The following is a 25,681-nucleotide window of genomic DNA, read 5'->3' as shown; positions in this document are numbered from 1 at the left end:
ATAACTCGTATCACGCAATTAATGTAAACTTAGGAGTGATAGAGTTCATTATATGACAGATGTTATAATGGGAAAAAATATTACACTTATCTATTTTCCCTTTACCCATTGCATTATGAAGCTCAATTACTTGCTGAAGATCTCAATTTCATTTATGCTTCTTTAATTCCTTACTAATGTAGCTGCCATTTTTATTTCTACATCACATCTGTACTTAGAATAATTGTTGCCACAAAGCAATAAAATATTGTATTATGTATGCAAAATGTGTGAGATTATATATATATATATATATATATATATATATATATATACACACACACACATGTGATACATACGCACACACACGCACACAAATGTGGTATATATATCTATCACATTGTGAATGTGCTCACAAGCATGTATGTATGTATGTATGTATGTGTGAACTTACGGTTCAAGGTCGTAGAAGTAAATGCTGTGTTATAATAAATATCAAGACTACATTCAAAAGTATTTTTATTTATAATTGTTTTACCTGGAAAAAATAAATAAGTAAAGCAGCCCACGCCTGTAGCTTTTGGATTGGCAATAAATATTACTTTACCCAACAAACGAGATCAAACTGATTCTTTTGCAACATGGTACTTAGACGGAGTAGTTATGCAATTACTTTGCCGTTTTAGAGAGGAACACTTACACCATAAAAAGTAAAAGGTCGCAATAAATTTGCATTTACAAGACAACTTCAACAACTGTATTGCCATTCCGTGTGTTAATCAAGGAGCTCGGTCTTGACAGGCGCAGTTTTATCTTCACAGACTTAAAATTTAAATACACACAGAGAGGATACTGTCAATAAAACTATCAATGAAACGGAGTAAAATCAAATAATATAAATCGTGTTGAAAACGAAGGGACATACTTAAGTTACTTCTACTGCCCCATATTATTTATACTAAAGAGGCCAGCACTCCATAATTCATAAGTGAATTTGTATTCCTGGAAGGTCCGGCTCCCAGAGGAGCTGTTTCCAAGAGCTGGGAGCCGAAACGTCGAGAGATACAGATTCACTTATGGATTATGGAATTGCTGGCCTTTTTTAAAGCTTTATATACAATACAACATAGTATTTCGACTGTTGCACCCATCCATCAATTCGGATCTCCTGCTCTCGGCGAGTGCCCTGTATTTCTATTTGCTTTATTATATAACATATAATACAAATGGAAATATTAGTAATTATTCTCCTTGTCATTATGCTGTATTACAAAATGTATAGCCAGACGGTGCCAAGGGGAGGTGACAATGATATTTTCAGAGTTTGGAAATCCTAACCCAGTTCTTCCTGGGGTGTTGTCTAAACTGTACCTATCGAGACCGATGTGTCTATATGATAACGCTGGACCTTGGAGTTAGCCAAGTGAGGGACCCGGTGTATAAGAAAATTGTGATGTGCTATTTACATCGTCTCAAATTAGACAGTTCTGGATTTATTTTTTTTTTTCCCCACATAGAAACACAAAGTGAACGTTTAGAAATAGATATCGTGAGACATAAAAATACCCTATACAAAGTTCCTTAACGATATGTTAAGCTCTATGGCAAATTTGTTACAAACTTTAGCCAAAGAGGACCGAACAAAGTGAGTATTGTTGTGTTATCGACTGATGCAAGAGGTTGGATATTTAAATACAAAACGTGAATGTAAAATAAATGGTGTTCTATCAAGGGCATTGACATATTTCGGCCACACATCTCATGATAATTAAGTAGAGCTGGGAGATTAGTGACTGTTATAGAATTAAGAGACAAGTACGAAACGCACTAAAAATACCAACAGGGTAACTAATAAAAAATACCAAATCATTACATGAACAAAAGTTGATCAGGGTGAGTTATAAAGGAAGGTAAGGTAGTGGCGTTCCCTTTGACTTATGTATATATATTTTTGTGTTTAACAAAAGTGACCCAGCACTTTACAGAATATATATCACAATACAAGGAAATATAATACAATAAGCGCATCAACACGGAAGCCCAGTGTAAGAACAGGAATTCCTGCCCCAGTGAGCTTACAATCTAAGTAAGTAGAAGACCATCAATTTAGACTTGAATGGATTCATACCAACATTATCAATCAATGTTCGATTTTAGAATTATGTTAAACAGTAAGAATAGCCGTTTGAATGCAATAAATTCAATTTATAATAATAAAGAACATGGTTCCCATATTTTGAGCTGTTACTTTTACAATTATTAGTACAGAATCAAAACTAATAATCACTATAATGCAGATTGTGTTTTTAATGAAGTTCATTTTTTTGGTACTTTTGCATTATTAGACGTTTAAGCTTTCAAGAGAATATTCCCCACGGTCAAATAAGACATCATTATCAAAGTTATAGTAGGTGTCTCCACGTCTATCCACGTCCTCGCAGCTCTCCTGTAGTTTACTAGCTCCCTGTTAAAGCTGAAATTTTATTACGATAAAAAGGGCACTGTTGGATTTCACAAGGTTTGCATGTGGCTCTCGTTTAAAAAGACACTCTGCCTTTTAAAAGGAATTTAGTGTTTTTCACACAGCTATTTATAAACAAGCCGAGGAAGCATTTGGCACAAATATGACTATAGGGCAATTAATTATTTGTGTAACTGCTAAAAGGTCCCTGGTGTTTTGTGCAAGAAAAAGAGCCCGAAAGGCAATATGGGCTTGACGTTTCTTTCTATGAACAAAAAAAAAAACAAATACTTTCACAAATAGATAAATAAGTAAAATCAAAGCAGAGCGAGTAGAGATGAGCAGTTTATAGATGGACAGAACTCTTCCCTGAAGCTGAAGGCAGAGTTCAGTGGCTTGGACTGTGTCTCCGGGGCTTGGGCAGTTTTAGGTCCAGAACGTCAAACATCCCCCATCTGTGAAAAAAAAAAAAACAATTCTTTGTGAGTACACATATCGTCTATTCATTTTTTAATTATATATATATATATATATATATATATATATATATATATATATATATATATATATATATATACATACACAAGACAGCAAGGAAAAATAAGGATGATCTTGCCTTAATAGTGATCATATATACTCCTATTTAGGCGAAACATATATATACACACGTTTCGCCTAAATAGGAATATATATATATATATATATATATATATATATATATATATATATATATATATATATATATATATATATATATATATATATATAATCACTATTTCAATTAACATCTTCCTTATTTTGCTTGCTGTGTTTTTTGTTTAGTCTTGTTCTCTTCCTCTTGAACTGTATGAATACTTATATTTAGCAGACAATGTTAGCTCATCCTTCTAATTAATCATGTTAACCAAAGAATATGAACTTGCTTATCCATTAGTGCGATTGATCTGAATTTTACCAAGTGTCTTTAGAAAACAACAAAATACTGAGAGAGACTGTATATACAGGACAAGATGCGTGTACTGTAGTTAGAAGTTTAAGCAAACTGGAAATCCATATTGATTTAATCCAATTGTAACATAGAAGATAGAATGCATACTAACAGAAGTCACCGAGTCATTCGCCTAGTAATATTGCATGCACTTGACCTACATTAAGTTTACGGATCTCAGAGCTACGTAATAAGATTTAAGGCTGACAATTGAGGGATCAAGTAAGCAAAACCTACACTTCCAGAAAAACTAATCCCTAATTACAACACTTCATTGAAACATGTAAAATGCAATTACTGTGCAGTGAAATGTGTTAAAGAATGCCATTGTACTGTGTAGTTTTCAATAGATTATTTCTCATTAAACTCCCTGTGCATGTAGGTATATTGTGCCAATGCAGAGGTTCAGACTCAACCTGCAAATGACCATCGTTTACAAAATGACTGAACTTAATATACATTTCACATTGGGAGTTTCTTTTAAAGTGAAACTTCATCTTAAATCTTTCTGAGAGATTATAGTATTAACAAATATACCTTTAGCAAATCATGTACTCTCAACGTGAGTTTGTGGAGTTTCAATGTTTCAACTAATGCCTTTAAATCTCAAAAACTAAAATGCGAAGTTAAGACTAAATCGACGACAATTTCAATAATATTGTTCAAAACAAGATCAACAAAGCAACTGCACGTTATGTGAAATTGAAACTTCGATTTGGAATTACAGGTTGTGGGCGAGAAATAGCACCATCCCACAGTTGCATTAAAATCCTAAAACCTAGATCAATTAATTTGCCTATTGGAAATAAATATAGCTTACCATAAAAGTCCAGTGTAGAAACTCCCCAAGAAACGCAGAGGAGATGCTGCAGTAAGATGTATACCACCAGCTAGTGTCAAATACAGGAGAGAAACGATGGTTATTTAGAACATTCCTCCCAATGTGCAGTAAAATGCTACCAGAACACAAAAGCATCTTATTGTGTGAGCTCCCAACTCCCTTGTAATCCGTTATAAAGACTCCAGTCTTCAATGCTTGTTTGAGTTAAATTCACATTACGAATTAATTGGGTCAGTTATATGAGAACGTTTTACACTTGAATGTTGGAAATTCAAATGTATGGTGTTAAGTACCTAATCGCATCAATAGTGTATTAAACATTTACATTTAGAACTAGCGTATTATCAGTGGTTATATCGTTTCATATTTAATACACGCATTTATAAAATACAACAACTCATGGTTCCTTATCCCAGTAAAAATCAGAGATAAAAGAATAGAAACATTTAGGGGAAATAATTACAGGTACGTTACTGCCCAGCTGACCTTGACCTGACAATAATATCAGATCGTTTATACTATTTCAGCACCAACAATGCGCTGCTTTTACTTTAGTGACAGACTGGAATATACTGTAGGACTGACTTTGGGAATGTAGTAGATTTCCCTTTTACTGAATGTTTTTTGTTTGAAAGGAGATCTGCCTGCCTAAGGAAAGCAGACCTGAATCACCCCCTTGTTTGGATTAAGAGTTAGGGGTATATTGGGTGGAGTTACGTTGGCTGTCTGTTTCCATATTCATTAGTAATGGGAGGCTGCTTAAGGGGTCCTGCTGTGTTTCATGATATAAAAGCACCCTCTGGTCCCCTTCAAGACAAGAACAAATTAATAGGCTCAGCAGCTCAAACAGCTCTTCGGATCTCTCCCTCCCACAGTTCACAGTATCGCCTCTGTTTTAAGAGGAGGCTTTTAAACAGGCTTAGATGATTATGGATTTTCTGAGTGAAAAGTTTGCCCTGAAGAGTCAGTCCAGCAAAAACAGTGACTTCTACATGGGGGCAGGGGGCACATTGGAGCATGTTATGGAAACGTTGGACAATGATTCCTTTTACAACAAGAACCCAGCAAGTAAATGTGTGCAGGCCTTCAATGCCATCCAAAGGACTGAACAACATCATGTGAGAATGGGGAGAACATCTCCTTGTCAGGACAATAATGGTAAGATTTACATTCAATTGGATCACTCTAATTACAAATATAATTCAAATCATAAAGAAATGTCAGATGCACAGCTGTTGAAATAGTATATGCTAATTGCATATTATATAATGCAATTAAACCCCATGCCTATTTCCACAGTCTGGGATGTAAAATTCATTTTAGATTATATTTGATTTGAATGGCCATAATTGTAATATTACATGAAAACGCTCAGATACAATAATTCACACATTAGGTATTACTTATTGCGGAATGTGCATCTGTAATTAAGTTACACAACACTACAATGAAGAGCTGAGGTCATTGGTGTCCATGTGTTTGCACTGTATTTAGAAGTAGTTTTTACATGTGGCAGTAAAGTTCAAACTCTGGAAATTACTGTCGGGAAAACAATATGTCGATGCAGTACGTGGACTGCACAGTTAAGTATATCATAAAAGCACATTACATTATAGAATAGCTTGCGCCCAGGTTTACATATGCCCATCTTTGTAGAGAAGATTGTCTACCTTATGTTTGGATTACAAATTACACAAATCGTCAGTGCACATACAAAGAGTATTGGGCATCATATAGAGTGTTACAATGTCATATGATATATTATCAATACAATATAATATTGTCGCATTCTGCTTACATGAAGCACTAGCCGCATTTGATAGTAAACAGTGGCTATTGATATTTGCTAAAACACAATATTCTCCTGTGCTCTCCAAATAATACTTTATTATTGAAGGTTTGCAACCAGACTCAACTAAGTAGCTAATGTACTGTATATTTCTGTATAACATATGTGCGCTGAAACAGGAAAGCTGCCAAGTCAAAATGCTAGCAAAACACATGCGCTCCTACATTTACCTTGTAGTAGAAAGCAATAACCCTTGCAATTCTTGACAGTCAATTTATATTTCTTTGTCCTTGTCACAGTGCAGTATACTTTACACTTAACCTTTGCGTTGCATAATTCTTGATAACATTAAACTAATAAGATTTGCCAAGTCTAGACCATGTAGTAAAATACAAAAAAAATTAACGTATCGGATTTGCACAGTATTTGTTACCTTCCTATCGTACAATATAACAAAACAAGATTGCGATTGACATGCGTTAAATGCATGGTCTAAAATGAGAACAAATATGACACATTTCTATATTTATAAACTTTGTAGAAATATTGTATATTGTACTGTTCATGAAACAATATTCAATTGCTCGACCAAACTGCTGTCAATAAGAGAATGATGTATTTGCTATACAATGAAAAAGGCACACGCGAGTGCAGTATACAGAATGATCAACATATTTATTATGTGGTAGATGTTATAAATTCAGACAAGGTGCCCTGCTATAAACACCATTGCTTTTACAGTATGTCAACTTTGCACTCTTACATTCATTTTCTACTAAATAGTGTTGATTCTAGGAATCCCAGCGGTACTGGAGACAACTAGTGTATTTCCCTGTTGTGCTACTTTTATTGGGCTAACGTAAAATTGTACACATATGTTGATATCCACGAGTTTTGCAGACTACACGGTTCCAACTTACATTTCATATCATACAACGGAACTCAAAGAAGGGACCTGGGGGAGATTTTAAAAAAAAATCACCTAACATCTGGATTTTTATTTCAATGTTTATTTTAAGTTTTCATATTTTCTAAATCATTCCGTTCAATAGACGAACAATCTTCAAATAATCTAATCACATTTTTACAACATTGTTCACATAGTCACAAGCTTTACTTGCACTTTCATTTTACTTTCTATCTCTTCATAACTATTCTGTAATAGTATTATGTGTAATATTGCAGGTGTTGAATGGTCTGTCACTTGCCATGTACATACGAGTATTCAGTAAGTAGTTCAATGTGAAACAAACGTTGAACAAAGCATACTGGATTGTATGCACATTATTTTACTGGGAGGATTTACATGGCAAAAAAAGTAATAATTATAATATATTTGTAATTGTGTAATCAAGTACTTTATTATTCAAATTGTGTTTTTAAGAGCATAATTTATTAATAGCTCAATGTGACATTAATAATAGTGCCAGAAGAGCTTGGAATAAGGTTGAAATGGAATGCCATACAGTGTAAGGTTCCATTAGATGTTCAACAGATTCTTTTCTCTTAGGTTAGAAGAGATCGTTCAAGCCTTTTAACACATTGTATTGGTTAACCCGTGGCCGAAAGAAAAGAAAGAAACAGTGAACGACTTGTTATTCTTCCATTCATTTAAAACATTGAATACATATCAACATGCAATTTTAGTAAGATACACACGCAATCTGCTCTTCATGAAGGAAGAACCGTTCTTTATTATCTTTGTTATAGTATAAATAGTCTTGTTATAATTCAACAAAGGTTTAATAGACATGCAGTGTTTCTAGTTGTTTTCATTATGCATACATGCTGTACAGTTAGTGCATCTCACATGCTATTTTTAAACATTTCATGTGAAGATATTGGAAATGTATACAACTAAATAAGATTTTCCAACATTAATAGAATAGATAAAAGGATTTTACTAATTGCTTTAGTTATCGGTTTCTTTCCAATCGATTTTTAATATAAAAAGAACAAGCCTTTTAATATTAAATACATGTGTTTATGAAGGTTAAACTCAGGCCAATAGCACACTGTATGTAATGCAATATATATATATATATATATATATATATATATATATATATATATATATATATATATATATATATATATATATATATATATATATATATATATATATATAATACTGAGTTAAGTTATGGTGAGTAAAAAAAGTGACAAAAACCCTCCACAGGAAAGCAAATATGCAAATATAACTGTATGCTCATCTGCATGTCTTAGGACCTGCCTAAGACATGCAGATGAGCATACAGTTATATTTGCATATATATATATATATATATATATATATATATATATATATATATATATATATATATATATATATATATATATATATATATATATATATATATATATATATATATATATGTGTGTATATATATATATATATTTTTTTTTTTAATATGTCATTTTTTTTCCATTGAAAATGTAATGTGTAATAGTTGAGTTCTTTAGAAGGGAATTAGAACCAGCTGCATGATGTTTGCTTCTATACATTTTCTAATGCTAAATGATCTCTCTTTTTTAAAGTGAACTATGGCATTACTAAAGTGGAAGGCCAGCCTCTTCACACAGAGCTTAGCAGACCCATGGAAACCTGCTGCAGTCTGAGAGTGTCTCCAGTGAAAGGGATCCAGGACAAAGGAGAACTGGATGAACTTGGAGATAAATGTGACAGCAACGTGTCCAGCAGTAAAAAGAGAAGGCACCGAACAACCTTCACAAGTTTGCAGCTTGAAGAACTGGAAAAAGTTTTCCAGAAGACCCATTATCCTGATGTATATGTCAGAGAACAACTTGCCCTGAGAACAGAGCTCACTGAGGCCAGAGTACAGGTGGGAAGAAGTGACAGTATTATCTGTTTTATCAGACAGACGAAGCTTTAAGAATACTATTTGTTAGCCAATTTGCAGTCTGTGCTACGTTTAATGGTAGCATAACAATGACAAATATTTGTGCCACAAAATGATGCCAAAATATGTTTGGTCCAAGAGTGTGTTTTACAGTCTGCAAATAGCACCCGATGTAACCCCCCAACCCTCCAATCTCAACCCCCCCCCCAAGATATGCATCTTAAAAATAGATTAAAATGCACATTTATTACAGATCTGATTAAGTAAATAAGCAAATCATTTAAAATAGATTTCAAAGTTTAAAAAAAAAGAAAGAAGAAAAAAAGACCTTATGTTACATAACAGCTTGTATCAGGGAAAACAGCAATTATATCTTTAAATTGCTTTTCTTTAAATCTGTTTGGACACCTATATGGAACACATGATAGTCTTGTTGACCAGCTGTTTTATCTCTATAATAACTAAAGCAATGCGAACTTTATGAAAAAACATTTAAACTCAACAGCTAATCTTATATACACACAATTTCCAAGTTGTGCTACACATATTCTCTCTATCACAGTTGTGTTACAGTTTTACTTCATCCAGACGTTGATATATTCTAATAAACGCAAATAATTTTAGATAAACGTGAAGCATAAATCGTGAACGGGTATAAAAATCCCCTATTACCAGATTAATCACGGACAACATGTACATTGCTTTAACAGTAACACATTTTAACCATTGCTCTAGGACTGGATGCAACAAAGAGGCTAGAACACAGTTTGTGTTTTCCTGTTTAACATTTTATATTCTGAAGGTTCACAAGGTGGAACACGTGGCCAGAGGTCATTTCCCATGAAATTAATGGTCATAAAAGATACAAAAAGAAAGCAGTGATAATTGTTAAAAACAGGCAGCATCTTATGCTTATAGGATTTCCCATGTTGTGATGATTTTTCAATTGGTAGTCATTACTAAGGAGACATTCATTATTTTTCTGTTTCACTTTTAATCTTTATGAGACATTTTTTTAAATGAAATCTTTACATCCTGGCACATATTTGCTTTAGACGCTATGTATTTAATACGCAATCTAATGCAGAATTAAATTAGCTTCCTAACCAATGATTTTAAAAACGGACTCAAAATCTATATGGACACTGAAATCACCCTGCTAGTTTTGCTTGCAGATTCCTTTTCAAATAAAAATGTAAGTTTTAAAAAAACATACTTACAACAAAATCATTGATTGGTATATTTCAAGTCTTTACATTGCTAGAAACAAAGAAGCATTTGGCACATACAGTATCTTGTAACATCACTGCATCTTCTAGTCCCACTGGCATTCATGAGGGATTTGGGAACATGAGATGGGGCGGATTTCGGCACAAATATATGGTTGGGTGTACCATATTCTGGGTCTTTGAAAATAGTAATTTTCTTCATTTTATCTTTGCTTAACAAACAACACCAAACGTTCCTAACATCTGTAGAAAATGCAAGAAATCTTAAGTCATTTGCTGACAGTGGGATGACCATTTCAATAAAATATAGGTTAGATTCTGAACATGCGGAAAGTCTCATCAAAGTTGCCAGAAGCAGTTTCATATTGTTGGTGCAAGTATATTAAACGAAAAAAAAAAAAAAATTAAATAGTAAGAACTAAGCAATTATGATAAAAAAAAATACAATACATGTCTTTTCAGCATTAACAACAGCAGGGCATACTACATGTGGAAATTATTTATATTTATAATAGATTGATGATGTCATGTGTTTTCATATTATACAGTAGATTCTGGCATTTTTCAGTCATCTAAAAGGAATGCCTTTGTGTAAAACTAGTGGAAAATAATGAAAATGTAATAGATCAAAAGTAGAAATAGTATATTCTGTGACAATAGAAATAAAAATGACTATGTAGGATAACTTGCATAACTACCCTTTTCTTTTGCAACATATCATTAGGTTTAATAGCACCCTCTCATGCATGCAGAGAAAGCAAACCTGAACCTAATTTATCTCAGTAGTTCTCTTTCCTGCTTCACATCAGTGTGGTAATTGGCACCCATTTAAAGGAGATTGTCAAGGTCTTTTTTCCCAATGAAAGAGTCTCATTACTAAATTCTCCTAACATGTTCTTGGTGCTCCCTGGGGAGACTGCAGGAAATATTTTTTTATCCACCCACAGACATGATGAATACATTTACCAGCTAGTATTTTCCTTTCTTTTATTTCTAGACCTATATTTCACTAATGTCATATTTATTGTCTCTTGGTAGTTGTAAATCTGCTTGCTAACCTGTTTGAAGGTAGAAGTAAATCTGTTTACGAACCTGCTTGCTATCCACTAGGATTTATTGTGTGTCGGAGAAATAAGGAGGAACTGATGCTGAAAAGGTCCCTAATTAAATTATATTTTCGAATTACTAAGATATATTTATACCTTAAGGGGAGATTTTTTTTATTATAGTTAGCAGTACTTGGCTTTGAACTTAATTGTTCCATTTTCTATAAACTCTTAAAACAGCAGTGCTTCAGAGAAATATTTCTGGTATGCAAAAACATGATACTGATAAAAAACTGAGTATAAAAAAAATGAAGGTGCCTTGGTCCAAATTCAATATGCTGTAAAGCTGCCTTCCCCTTGCTCTGGAGGAGCTGAAATACTCCATAACAAAGGGATGACCGCTTCTCAGTATATTGATTATGGCGATATACTTTAAACCGATGTTGAAAAAGAAAAGCAGAACATTATCTAGGGAAAATACAGGGTAGTTTCTTTGTCAGTGCACTTAGTACATTCATTATTCACATTCACCAGACTCGTGGAAATGTCACATGACTTGAGAAAATCTTTGGGACAGGGATCCTTTCTGAACATGTTTACTCTTGTATTTTATGTACTTTGCATCATGTTCCTTTCTTGTCTTGAAGAAATCTCTGTAAGCTGCTAATACATTAGTTGGTGCAACATAAATAAAAAAAAGTACAATATAATACGATTCAATGCTTACTTTCCATTCTTATCTGGATAGCAGAACCATTAATCAAAATCTCTTTAGTGCAAAAATAACACCAGGTTTCTAAAAAATAAAATAAAAAGGTACTTGATACCAATGGGCCTATTTTATTGATAGAACTGATGCCAATTTATTTCTATAGCATACAAGAAATATTGTAGTAGTGGAGCTCATCCAGTTCAGTGGTGCTCTCTTTGTCAGCTGGAAATCGTCTAGAAGTTTTTTTTATTGATCTCTCCTAAAGGAAGTAGAGTCTCAGAGTATGCTGTAATATCCAGAATCCAAATTTGTTTTCACCTAAGGCCTTGTCCAGGGTGGCGCTGAGCAGGCGGGTGCGCTCATGCTCGCCACGATGAGACACATTGCAACAATGTGTGTGGCCAGTGTGAGCGGGCGGTCGTGCCTGCTCGGCGCTTAGCTGCTTGCCGAGCAAGCAAATTTGAATTTGCTGCTCGCAAGTGCGCCAGATGAGGGCGAACCAGCTCCGTGATGTTATGGCCACGCACCTAGCCGGCCACGAATCGCCCGGCCGAGGCCTAAGGTGCTCAGCACATACTATAAGAACATGTAGCATCTAAAACAATTGTCTTTTGAAAATGATGTCGGTGATGCTCTAACTCGGTGGTCTCCAAACTTTTCAGTACGAGGGATACATGGTATATTCTACACATTTTCGCAGGCCGAAGAAAGAAAATCTTTTTATAATTTTTTTATATTTTATAAATGAATGAATAAGTTTTATTTGGATCTTTTTGGGGTAATCAGCATGATATGATTCAGAACAAATGAAATGTGACAATTACAAAGAAAGGATGCCATGTTTACACTGGGAAATGATATATAATGAGCAAAATATATATATATATATATATTTCAAGTTGCTTTGGGCTGGATAAAATCTTGTGGGAGGGCTTGATGTGGTCCCCAGGCCGTAGTTTGGAGACCCCTGTTCTAACCAGTCAAGCAACCACTATGGATGGTTTTAATATTGCAAAAGACATTTTTATTTTATATATGAAGATCTTAGTTGGTGCATTATTTTACTCTCTGTACTGAGTACATAAGGTGAAAACAAATCCAGATTCCATATATTAGACTCTCCTTCTTTTGGGAGAAATCCCTCTAGATGTTTCATCCCAGATTTGCAGCCAGGAGATTTCTATTTGGGGAATTTTTTTTTGAACTATGCCTGAGATTCAGTAAGCGCTGATATTAGGTATCGCACCCCAAGCCAGAGTTAATTGGCATTAATGTGCATGTAGTTAACGCCAGATCAGGGTGCGATATCCGTATAGGTGCTCAGTGAATCTCTCCGATTTATCAAGTTTTCTCACATGCAAAATTCTGTCACATTTTATTAATAGACATCCCAATTATTTTGAAAGCATTTTTTCTTTAATAAGTTTGGTACTGTGTATGGACTACTATTGCACCAGGGACAAATTGTTAGAGAATACCCCAAAAGTATTAACCTAGGCATACTAGTTTTGAAGAAATTTTAATAGTAAAACATTTTCATGAGACAGTCAACCAAAACAGATTAGTAACGGCTGAACAATTTCAAGTTGACACACAGGATTACTGTAACATGAAGAGGGTTATTTATTTATTAAACTTTCTCAGCTGCTAAAATGGTGCAAATAAATAGTACCAGATTTACAATATCAAAGAAAAAGCGGGTAACACTTGGTTGCATCAGTTTTGTGCTGGTCAGACAATCTATACATTTTTAAACAAATAATGCAGATATGATTTTGTAGTAAAATGTACAGTTTTATCTGCACTTGAAAACGTGTGATTTACCTAGTGGTCCTCTAGTGCAATATAAAGAGTGAATGAGGAGTTACAGGTTGCACATAATAGGATAACATGATGTAACAAATTCTGCTTTCATGACTGTCATTTGTCTCTCTTTTGCTGTGGCCTAAAATAAATAAAGAACTAGAATGTTTTTGATCTGGTCTAAATGTTTACATGATTTTCTCCTTAATTTTAATAATAATAACTTTATTTCATATAGTGCTTTTCTCCCAATGTGACTCAAAGCGCTTCCCAATTACGATATAGTGCACGGTACACAGGACATAGGAAATTTATACGCACAGCCCCTTTACAGATGAGTTTATAATCTATGTTTTTGATGCCTGAGGCACAGGGAGATAAAGTGACTTGCCCAAAGTCACAAGGCGCTGACACCGGGAATTGAACTAGGTTCCCCAGATTCAAACTCAGTGTCACTGTTTACAGTCAGTGTCTTCACTCACTGAACCGCTCCTTCACCCTTACATTTAGATTTTTCGCAGAAGTTTCTATTGCTCGGGAATGCACGAAAAATAGACTAAAATGCACTTACGGCAAAATATTGTGTCTTTCACCAGAATGCAGCTGAAATGGCAGGCAAGTGCTTCTGTGTTGGAATTTGCAATATACAATGACTTTAATGTGGGTCACATGTTTTTCAAAGTTTGCCATGTTTGCGAAATATCGCCTGGTTTGCAAACTTCTTTGAAAAAAATGACATCTCTAGTGTTAAATTCTCTGGCTAAGAGATCTGTGACACATGTAAGAAGCGTGTTTAAAATGATGAAGTAACTTGATGTACAGTATATCTAGGTGAAGTTCAATGGAACGTGATAAATATCATATCTGTGGCTATAGGTTGACTAACCAGTTCAGTTACTGTACTTGTGCAAAGGACCATTCAAGTGAACTCTGTTTTGTATTGTACATGCAAAGTGTTTGCTCTGGGCGCCAAATCTACCTTATAGACTTTTGAAAATGTGATGAACCAGTTCTGTTTTTAGAATCTCTTCTTATTTATATTCTGGTTTTATATAGAACTGGGAATGTCAAACATACTGTAGGATCTAATTAGACATTAGTGGTTAATCTGCTGTATTTATCAGGCTTCAACTTGATGAGTTACTCTTATTTTTATTTGTTAGGTCTGGTTCCAAAACCGCAGAGCTAAGTGGAGAAAGAGAGAACGGTATGGACAGATACAACAAGCTAAAAGCCATTTTGCTGCCACTTATGATATATCTGTTTTACCACGGACTGACACTTACCCACAGGTAAAGATCTCAATAACTGAATATTTGACTGAAATGTTAATATTGACTTTCCTAAAATATTTTACGAATAATTAATATAAATGCACAAACTTAATGAGTACATTGTATGCAATTACTTTTGGGTAAGAGGAACTACTCAACCATGAAAACATTTGGTCAAATTTACAGTATTAACCATTTTCACAGCTGTAAAAGTGGAGAAATTTGAATTATTGGGCAACAGTAACATCTGCATTCTATAAAGGAATCGTTTTGTCAGGGTGCACATTTCCCTGCTTAATTTAAGTATGAAGGTAAGAGAAGAGGAGGCCTCTGGAACTGGAGGCTATCTATCAAAGTCTCACAGCTGTAAAACGTGTACAAACAGTGGTTAAAAAATAACATGGTTTCTAGAGCTATTTTTTTCTTTGATACGCCTGGCGTTGCTCTGGAGTTGAGACACTTCAATAAAAACAAACCTTGTGTTCAAGAAGAAACATGGATTTTCTATCTCTCTCCCCGTCTCATTTCAGTATTAATAGAAAAGCAGGACCCAGTGCAAGAAGCTGCATGTGGAAAAATAATGGCTATATCATTAATAATTTCAGTATGACAAATGCAATCAGCATTTTAAATAGTTTTCCTACTTTGCTACTAGCTTCAGTTTTGAGAAATAAAACTCTAGTATTTCTAAAATCAGAGATGTGTTTGAGGTTATGTACCCAATTCTGCAGTGATGCGTTATGCACGTTTCCTTTGCATTCAAATACTTACACCATGTTGCATTCTGCCATTAAATAAATAATAATAAATATATATATATATATATATATATATATATATATATAAAAGCATGTGCAAAAATAAAGGCATTTCCAATTCAGTAAACTGATACTTCTAAACAAAATATACAGCGACATTCATTAGAAATATGCCATGTACCACACAGGCATCAAGTTAGAAATGCATTATCTACCCATAGCAGAATGTGGTTCATTAAATGATATGTCAATGAATTCCAAAGGATAGTTAGATATGAAGAAACAATAGCATTAATGCACACTTGCACACCGGTTAAGTGTGTCCAATTATTGCCTCCCAATACCTAATTCTTTGAATTTCGTGCATAATGTTCATGTGCAGGATATGACATTTGTGGGGTTTGGCCTGTACTTATGTATGTCTATTTTCTCTTTTCCATTTTCTTCGATGAGAAAGGGTTACATGTATTACTATCATTAGAACAAAACAAGGTACTGGCCAAACGGAATGAATAGTTCTAAATACTCTGAGCTCTGAAGCTTTTCACTCTAGATTTGTTGGCGTTGTTGACTGTTGAATAAATAAACAATTTGATATAAGATAGGATAATACCTCTGCAGACTTTTTTTGGTGAACCTTGGCCCACAGTGGAAAAGGATTGCTTGAAATAACCTTTTCCAGCCAATACATCTGTTTTCATTTCTTTGACTCTTTCAATGTCTTTGCTTCCTCTCCCCCTACTCTCTATCATTTTTCTTTCTCATGCAGGACACACGTTCTCATGCTTCAAAGAGCTCGCGTTAAAAGCATTGCATGTTTTCCTGTCATTGTCATGAAAAATCACTTTTAGTTACCATCTAAATTATGTATAAAACATTTTCCTTTTATTTCGAGATTTTACAATAATATTCTAGTGCAGTCCCACTAAGTAACATATGTTGGAATTGAAGTTCGATGAATTACAGCATGTCAAATATTTATTTTAAAATGTAGTGTATATTTAATAGTTCTTCTAATTTAGGCCTGAAAGCCTAACACTGAACAAGGCAGTCACAATTACAGAAATATGTACAAAATATATTGTATTTTTATAAGGGATAGTTAAGTACTAATGATACTTACAGGAAAAGAGAAGGCTACAGTAATACCAACGTTAAAGTGATTATGGTTGAATTATAACATAATAACAAAGTGATTACTAGTACCACATATATTAATGCATATTTTATTTTTCATCTTTTAATATTGGAAGTATTATTGGTTACTTACAAATATTTTCTTAGTATTGTAAGTTATAATGTCCAAATTTGAAGCTTATATTTTAACATCATTTATTCTTATGTATCTGTTCCAGATCCAGAACAACTTGTGGGCAGGGAATCCGACTGGAGGATCTGTGGTTACATCTTGTATGCTGCCACGAGAAACTTCATCTTGTATGACACCTTATTCCCATTCATCTCGGACCGACTCTACATACACAGGCTTTACCAATCATCAGAATCAGTTTAGCCACATGCCTCTTAACAATTTCTTCACTGAATCTTTACTATCAGGATCTACAAATGGACATTCATTTGAAACTAAGCCAGAGTTTGAAAGGAGGTCCTCCAGCATTGCAGTGCTTCGAATGAAGGCCAAAGAGCATGCTGCCAACATTTCATGGGCTATGTAAATTAAGCTATGTTTATTTTAACTTTTTTTTTATCAGTAAAACTACTAATACAGTACAATCTGTGTTTGAATATTTAAAACAATGTATAAAACCAGTGTTCAGATTATGCTCAGGATGTAAAACTCCCAATTGTTGTACCTATAAAACCTTGTAAAATAATTCCTGTATATGAAATAAATGTATTAAGTCTTAAACTAAGAAATATCACATATATGTTTGATCCATCATTTTAAATCATCCCACTACTATAGTAAACTGTATGGGTGTCCTTACACCCAGGAAGTCTGTACTTCCTTCAGGGTGTTCAGATAACAGCATGTGGACATCCAATGCAAAGTTTAAATGGTCAATGCTGGTATTTTATTTTAGCAAAAGAAAATTATTCATAAGCATCCCGTTTTTTTAGTATCTAGTATTTCATTTAAAAAATGATTTAATATCCATGTACGTACGGTATTTCAACAATACCTAACCAGTTAAAGTCTGCACTAGAATCAGATCTGTCATTACCTAACATTTCTATCCAATGTAAATTGTTCAAATATTTCAAAGACATTTTTTTTTAAACACCGGTTTCAAAGTTATTGTCACTTTGCATTAAAATGAACATCAATACAAAAAGCATATGGTGGCACAAAAAGTCTTCCAAATGACCCACCCAAGGTCCTACCGGCTTGCAGTAGAAAATGTGAACGACTGCACAGCAAAAAACGGTCAAAACATGTAAACCATGACCAACTACATTATTTATGAATATAATGTGAATATGATTTAAACTTTTAAAATATTATATGTACATAAACATGCAATAAGTATGAAAATCTCCCCCCCCCACACCTTACTTTTTCATTTAAATGACTGATAATGTGTTTTCATTTTACCACGTTTGCTGTAAAAACTGCAGTTGCAGCAGTTTATTTTCTGTTTGATTATAAAAGCACTGTCCAGAGGAATTATACAGAAAATAACCTCTCTTCCTTAACTACGCGCAGAGAGCAATTTATGTCAAGTGGAATTTCCTTGCACTGTAAAAAGAAAGAGCAGTGTTATCCGAGACGAGGGAAAGCATACAGGAGAGGCAATGGACATATTAAAATAGTTCATGAAAAAAAAAAAAGAAACCTAGATTACTGAGCTGTTTCAGACTCTGGAAACACAAGCACAAACGACCTTTAAAATAATGCACAGAAGACTTTACAAGAGTAATCAAGTATTACCAGTTCTGTGGGGGTTATTCATCAAACTGCAAGGTCAATGGGACTTTCCATGCGATAATGCCCTGCTCAGCACTGTTGTAGTTTAGTGAATAACCCCCTATGAGTTCAAAGATGGTGTGTTTAACTTAAATCATATGGTAAAATAACAATACGATATACTACTAAAAAAAAGTAAAATTTTAACCAGTAATTCATATCTATAATCACTTGAAAAGTAACATTTATATAATCCAACACACATTTCATCTTACAGATGGTAATGACTTGAACATATATTTGCATATTATGTTGAAAACGACATTCTTCCAACATAATTCCACTAACGTTTGCACTGAAGGGATTAAAATGTCAGAAATGTATTAAGGATCTTTGTGGAGAAAAGAAAAGAAAAATATGTTGCATCTGGAGAATTGCTCTGTGCTTTGATTTACTTCTCCTCCCTTTTCCCCTGTCACATTCCAAGTTCCTTTGGATGAGTGAGAAAGCAGCCTTCTTGAAAGCAAGTCAGTTGCTGAGTTCATAAAGGCAAAATAAATTGATTGTAGTGAAGATGCCTTAAATGGATTATAATGAAGATGTTTTCCTTGAGCTGTATTTCTTCCATGCTCCCTAAAATAGCATTTTATGCAAAAACTCTACTTCAGGCAAGAAAAGAAGAGAGCTGTATGATAAATAAAACCACTGTTGGTACCAAATATGTGAGCTATTAATTGTGGTCGGGAGTAATCACAGGCTCTTAAGGCCAAATTAATAAACATTTGGCCCTACAAAAGGGATCAAAGAGTCCAGTGAACAGAGAGAAAGGAATCACGTATCACGTTATGTTGTGACTCTAAATACTAAAAATTACGCTGCCAGAATTTTTTTTTGCTTAATGCGGCCTAGCCCACACCATATGAAACAACACCCTTTTCTTATATGAAATGTATTATCGCAAGCAGAAATGTGTTCTGTCTTATTTTTGTCTAACGTTCTTGAGAATTTTAAAAGTAATTCACAAACAGGAATGTGAACAAATGTCTGAAAATTCACAGCTCAGAACAGGAGTTTTTGGATTGCTATGCATATTTATCGTAACATAGAGGAAGAAATTAATTTGGTTGACCTCATCAAGAGTACACTTTTTGTGTGTGAGGACTCCATTTCAACAAACACATTAAAAAAAAGGAGAAGATTTTCTGAAAAAGACAACTAAAATTGAGTACTTTTTTTTTAGACAAAATCCATGAGAAAAAACTTGAAAGTGCAGTTCCATTTAAACAACGGAGGCCTATATTGACTGTAACTTTGGATTTTCTGTAGTAGACTTTCTTTGATTGGGAAAGAGCCCATAACTTATTTTTGGAATATTTTTTTTTGATGAGCCTTCAGTCCAAAATTTGTAAAGCTATTTAACAAATGTTAAATTATGGAATAAATGTTAAAATAGAAATATGGAGTATAGGTCGTAGATGTCAAGCATTTTCACAGCAAAATATTTATATACTAGATCGTTATGAGTTTTGAGGGATTGCAAAGTAAATTGTTGCGGTACCAATGTAGTGAAATGATACTGTATTAGATGTATAGACCAGTCACTTAGTAGAGAAACGATGAACGCAGTTGAAAACAGGAGCACAGCCAAAATCCCAGCAAGAGAAAATATTCCAGGGCAACTCCAATTTATAATGAAAATTATTATTTTAGATTAGCTCAAAATGTCATTTTGAGCTGATTTAAAATACATTTTTCATTATAAATCGGAGTTGCCCTGGAATATTTTCTCTTGCTGGGATTTTGGCTGTGCTCCTGTTTTCTACAGCGTTCATTGTTTCTATCCTTGAGGATTGCACACAGTGGAGTGATGGACTTGTCCTGGATTAACACTGGCAGGTAATGGGCAATAGCCGAGATATATTTACCTAAAGCTTGTGCTTGTTATACTGTAAATCTTACCTATTGGGAATAAATACATAAGGGCAAATTATTGTGGTTGTCAGGTGGACACCATTAGGTCTGTATTTCCCTTACGTAGATTTATTGATTATGGACATTTATTGATACAGACATTTCGACCACACTCTTGATATATATGGAGGCTTTTTCAAATTACCAATAGAGCATACGTGTGTTTGTGAGCACTATTTACCATCTATCTCTACATAGTAGAGAAAGCAAGAAACAAATAGGACATAGGAGCACTTGCAGTTTCTTTAAGTACTGCCACCCATTGGTGCACGGTTTTCCACATTGAATGAAGATCACATGCAGGAACAGAAAATGAGACGGCTCTCCACTGAAGTTATGTGAATAAAAGTGCTGGTTTATTCACGGATCGACCTTCCAGTCCTACTTTTGACCTTTATCAAGATAGCAGGAGTAAGTACATTATAATAACAAAAAATTAATGTGAACATTTTGCACAGAAAAGCTTAGATGATTGGAGCAAATGGAAAGCAAAGGGCAATCTAAAGTGGGTTCAAGGTACTACAGTAAGTAATAACAAATGGGCCAAATCTTTCTTTTGCTAATTAGATTTCATTTTCTTCTGTTTTTAAATTTGTTATAAAAAAGTGTTTATTTTGAGTGTATAAATGGAAAATCTGTATAGAGAAATCTATCAAGAGGCACAGTAACAGTGATAAGCAGAATCAAGAATGGTGGACCCCTCTCTTCCTGCCAACTAATTATTTTATTTTGTAATTTTTTTTCCCGTCTTCAACCCAGTTTAAAAAATGTTCCATAAATATACAGTTTGATTTATTTTGAGTGCCTTATTTAAGAAAATGGTGGCTTGCATTACAACTACACTGTCATTCTTCTTTTCTCATTTTATCCACAAGCCCATCAATTTGTTACACTGTAGAGTAATTTATAATACATTTATATATAATACCAACACAGCCTAAAAAGTGGTGTAAACGGTACAATTTATATGCAAATTTGATAACTGATCAAAGAAAGGACCTACTGCAACTGGGATGCTATATTCATTTTTTTTTCTTCCAAAGAATGGTTATCCATTTTCTGCATTTACAATCACAATCACTCTTGAGATAAAATTGAAAGGATAAAAAATATATGCTGTTTGCAAAATGTAATGGTAACTGTTAAGAACAGGAAATGCTTTCCTGCTGCTATGTACATGTGTTTCAAAGTCAGAATACAGGAACTACATGTTATGATTTCATCCATGCTGGTTTACAGTGTTTTATTTGCGTTAGGATTTTGAACAGAGTTGTACAAAGAGACTGGCTGCTATCCAATATTTTTAATAGCTGATATGTGTGTACACATAATTCACAATATTCAGTTTTCAGTGTTAAGGGTTTTCTTCCTATCCATGTCTAAACGTGGCATTGGGTTGGTATAGAATAGTGCATACATGTATCTATGTATCATGTGATTGATAAATTGCCACCGTGTATGCTGTGCTTTATAAAGTTAAATAAAGCACAAAGAATAGGGATAACTGCAACAAGCAAATTACAATCTAATGCTAAGAGAGGCCCTACCCATAAAAGCTGGCAATGTACGTGCTATGTTGGGAGGCTTATGGACAGAATACACATGTTAAGAGTATACTTAGCTTTTTGTTCCTCTGAGTAATAAAGGAAATATCAAAGTGTTCATGCCCTAAAGACAGAAAAAAAAGACGAGGACATAAAATCGGAACAAATTGAAATTCTGAAAGAACATTTAAAAATACAAACACAATATTCTACAAAACAGCAACCTCACAAAAAAAGAAAATGTAAACAGACACCGAATAAAGAAATGATTAAAAAATCATCAGTCGTTAGCTGGTGTAAACATCTGACTAACTGGCCTACATGAGAAGTAAGAATTTTATTAAACAGTTATATTATATTTGATCTGGACACTAATGAACAGAATAGGAGATATCTGGTGACACATTAAGGGTACATTTTATGCTTGCGGTTTATGTTTATGCTGGTGGTTGAGTTCACAGTTTCTGCTATTTCGGCTTGGTTTCTTCTGATCTCGAAGTCTCTAGTCAGCAGTATGGATAGGAGACAGTTAAGTAATCACGAAGTGTGTTGTACTTTTTATATATTTATATATATGTGTGTCTCAGTATATGCTGTTATGCTAATCATCTGTTACTTAACATCTGACTTAACATCAGAGCTCACACCAAGTTCCAATTATGCTGACTCCTCCCTTAATTGATGAGATTAAAAACATTGTTATTTGCAAACAGATGATTAGCAGAGTAGAATATACTGAGACACACATGTAAATATATAAACAGTACAATGCACGTTGGAATTTTATTTTTTTAACTGTCTCCTATTCACAAGCAGCACTTGGAAACCTGGTAATTGGCCTACCAAAATAGTGGTACAGGTAAAAGATGTTTCCACAAATACATTTTCCTATCTCATTTTGATGCATACCTGTGTAGGAAATTCTATTAAATAATGTTTAGTCCACAAATTGCAATTTTCTTAGATATGATATAATGAAGACTTAGGATCTGTAACATTGCAGAAAACCCCAAATCTTAAGAAAAGGCATAGGAAAGCATGAAACATTGCTAATAGTATTTCACTATTCTGTCCTCCCTAATAAAGGGCTTATGGATATAAAAAATATGAGTTGAATGGTTTGAAATCAATAACGGCAACAGCAATTTGTTGATTTGCAGAGTCAAAACCTTATTTCTTGATTTACAAATGTGAGTATTCTTGAAATAAGTAAGTACATACAATTGAGTTCAATGGGAGTATAACTCGCTCTGTGGGAGTCTCTGACTAAACTGTGTGTAACTAATACTGGGAGAGAAAGAACCCCAATGGAGAGCACTCATACAGGTGCACAAAACACAGTGTATAGGAAAGAGAATATCTATGGTGATGTGGGGACTGAATGGGTTAAAAACACAACTTTATTTGGAGTAATAATGCAACTAAAATAAATGGAATGCTAGGTTGCCAGAGTAAGTGGGACTCAATCTTGAGCCAAAAAGCGCAGCAAAGTTAAAATATACCAGATCTTATGTGTATAATGTGAGCTTCCACCCTTGATGATATGTGCAGGGTGTAGCTAGATGAATAATCCTCCCACTGGGATCTGTATCTGCTATTTGGAGACACAGGTGCAGTTACTTGCCTAGTCTATAGAGTGCCTCTCATACAGGTAAGTATGAGTTGTGTAATGAACCTACTAATGTAGTAACACAAGGTAGGTGAACCCGGTAAGTATTCACAATAGTAAACTGTCACTGAGTGCAGGTGACTGCTAAGTGTGGCCAACAGTGAGGCAATCCGGATCGTGGGAACACTACTAGTGTCCCTAGTTAGTGCTAGTAACCGGGGACACAGTCTAGGCAGTGATCCAATTACACCCCTTCAGAAGTGTACCTCTTGGTAGCACAAATAACAGGTGACTGCTGCCACAGTGGTTACAAGGAGACCAGCAGTACACAAGTAGTGTCTACTTACACATGAAAAAGTAAAAACAGCATGAGAGACTGGTAGCATAAAAATCACAGGAACCGTGGCAATGCGGAATAGCTGTTCACCCCATTGCTAATGCTTGGTGTAATCAAGAGTAGCCCCGGTTGCTGCTTAGGTAACTCGTTTCAGATAAATGCTATTATACAGCTCCGTGTAGAGGAGCTTGTGTGGGACTGGACGCGCTCCGATCACGAGCGTTGGTCCCGGCCCCTCGACGTTATGACGTCACTGCCGACGTATGTTTCGCAAGGGCAATGCTTTGTCAAGGCTGGGCGGGGCTTGTGTATTACCCCCACCTTTTGTAGGAGAATGTGAGCTCCAATAGGTTAGTCATTTCCCTATTCCTATACTCTGGTTATGTGAATAGCGTGCGTGTTATGCCTAGTGAAGTCACAGTGTTAGGTATGGGTTTTAAACTAGCCCTAGGCTCAGATCGCAATAAAGTGATTAAATCGAGTGAGTGCATTGACCACGGTAGGATACGTGGATAATGCATATGGAGGGCATAACACTGGTATAAGGAATAAGAATGCAAACTGTATAGTATGTCAGGTACTGTTATAGCTTACTGAGAGGACTTGGAATAGTGTACACAGAGATCTATTAGGGTCATGTGAACACATGTACATGTGGTGGGACATAGCTGCAACTAAGGGCTATATGAATAGACTAAAGACAAAGCCCTCATTCAGGGCATTGGGGCTAAGGGTATGAAGTGTGTAGATCCAACGGGACTCTATTTTCAGTAATTCTTGGTCCCAGTTCCCCTTCCTGATGCCCATGGAGAGCTGGTCTATGCCCTTGAAGGTAAGTACTTTATGGTCACCCCGGTGGTGTTCATTTACGTGCCTTGCCACCGGAGTGTCCATGCCATTCCTAATATTTCCTAGGTGTTCAAGGACCCGTGTCCTGAATGGACGCCTGGTCTTCCCTATGTACTTCATTGTGCAGACGCACTCTGCCATATAGATGACTCCTGGGGTTTTGCAGTTAATAAACTTGCGTATACTAAACGTGCGTGTATTGTCCCAGTTATTGAACGTTTTAGCGTTCACTATGACAGAGCAGGCTTTGCAATTACTGCAACTGAAGCAGCCTGGTGGTCTATTAGGAAGCCAGGTTTTATTGACAGGGGCCTCAAAGTGGCTCTTAATCAACCGGTCCCTTAGATTCTTGGACCTACGGCTGGTCATTTCAGGATACGGTTTGAGCACTTCTTTGAGGTCCTCATCAGCCCTGAGGATGTGCCAATTTTTGTTAAATGCACTTCTAGCTTGGTTCCATTGTTCATTAAAAGTACCTATGAACCTGATGGTATGCATGGATCTGTTTTCCACTTTGTCTTTTAATAGATCCAATCTAGGAGTATTTTTAGCTCTTTTATATGCTTTATGCACCATGTTCTTGCTGTACCCACGTTCCAAGAATCTTTCCCTCATAAGTAAAGCCTGTTCCTCAAACTCTGTGTTGTTTGTGCAGTTCCGTTTGATTCGCAGGAACTGCCCTACAGGGATGCTTTTAATAAGGTTCGATGGATGGTGGCTGGTAGCCCTCAGAATACTGTTTGTCGCAGTACTCTTTCTGT

The 25,681-nt window shown here is 34.9% G+C and overlaps 1 protein-coding gene across 1 annotated transcript; it reads left to right on the top strand.

The window, feature by feature from the left end:
* Window positions 1–5,017: 5,017 nt before the first annotated feature.
* ALX1 (ALX homeobox 1) lies at window positions 5,018–17,619 on the top strand. Its single transcript, XM_075600488.1, has 4 exons — window positions 5,018–5,427; window positions 8,597–8,901; window positions 14,873–15,001; window positions 17,097–17,619. The coding sequence occupies exons 1-4, from the start codon at window positions 5,193–5,195 to the stop codon at window positions 17,415–17,417; spliced, it is 990 nt and encodes a 329-aa protein (XP_075456603.1). The 5' UTR covers window positions 5,018–5,192; the 3' UTR covers window positions 17,418–17,619.
* Window positions 17,620–25,681: the final 8,062 nt, after the last annotated feature.

This window comes from Ascaphus truei, chromosome 5 (genome assembly GCF_040206685.1).
Source record: "Ascaphus truei isolate aAscTru1 chromosome 5, aAscTru1.hap1, whole genome shotgun sequence".
Lineage (NCBI taxonomy): Eukaryota > Metazoa > Chordata > Amphibia > Anura > Ascaphidae > Ascaphus > Ascaphus truei.
Note: the sequence above shows the minus strand (reverse complement) of the source record. Positions and strands in the feature narration are given on the sequence as shown.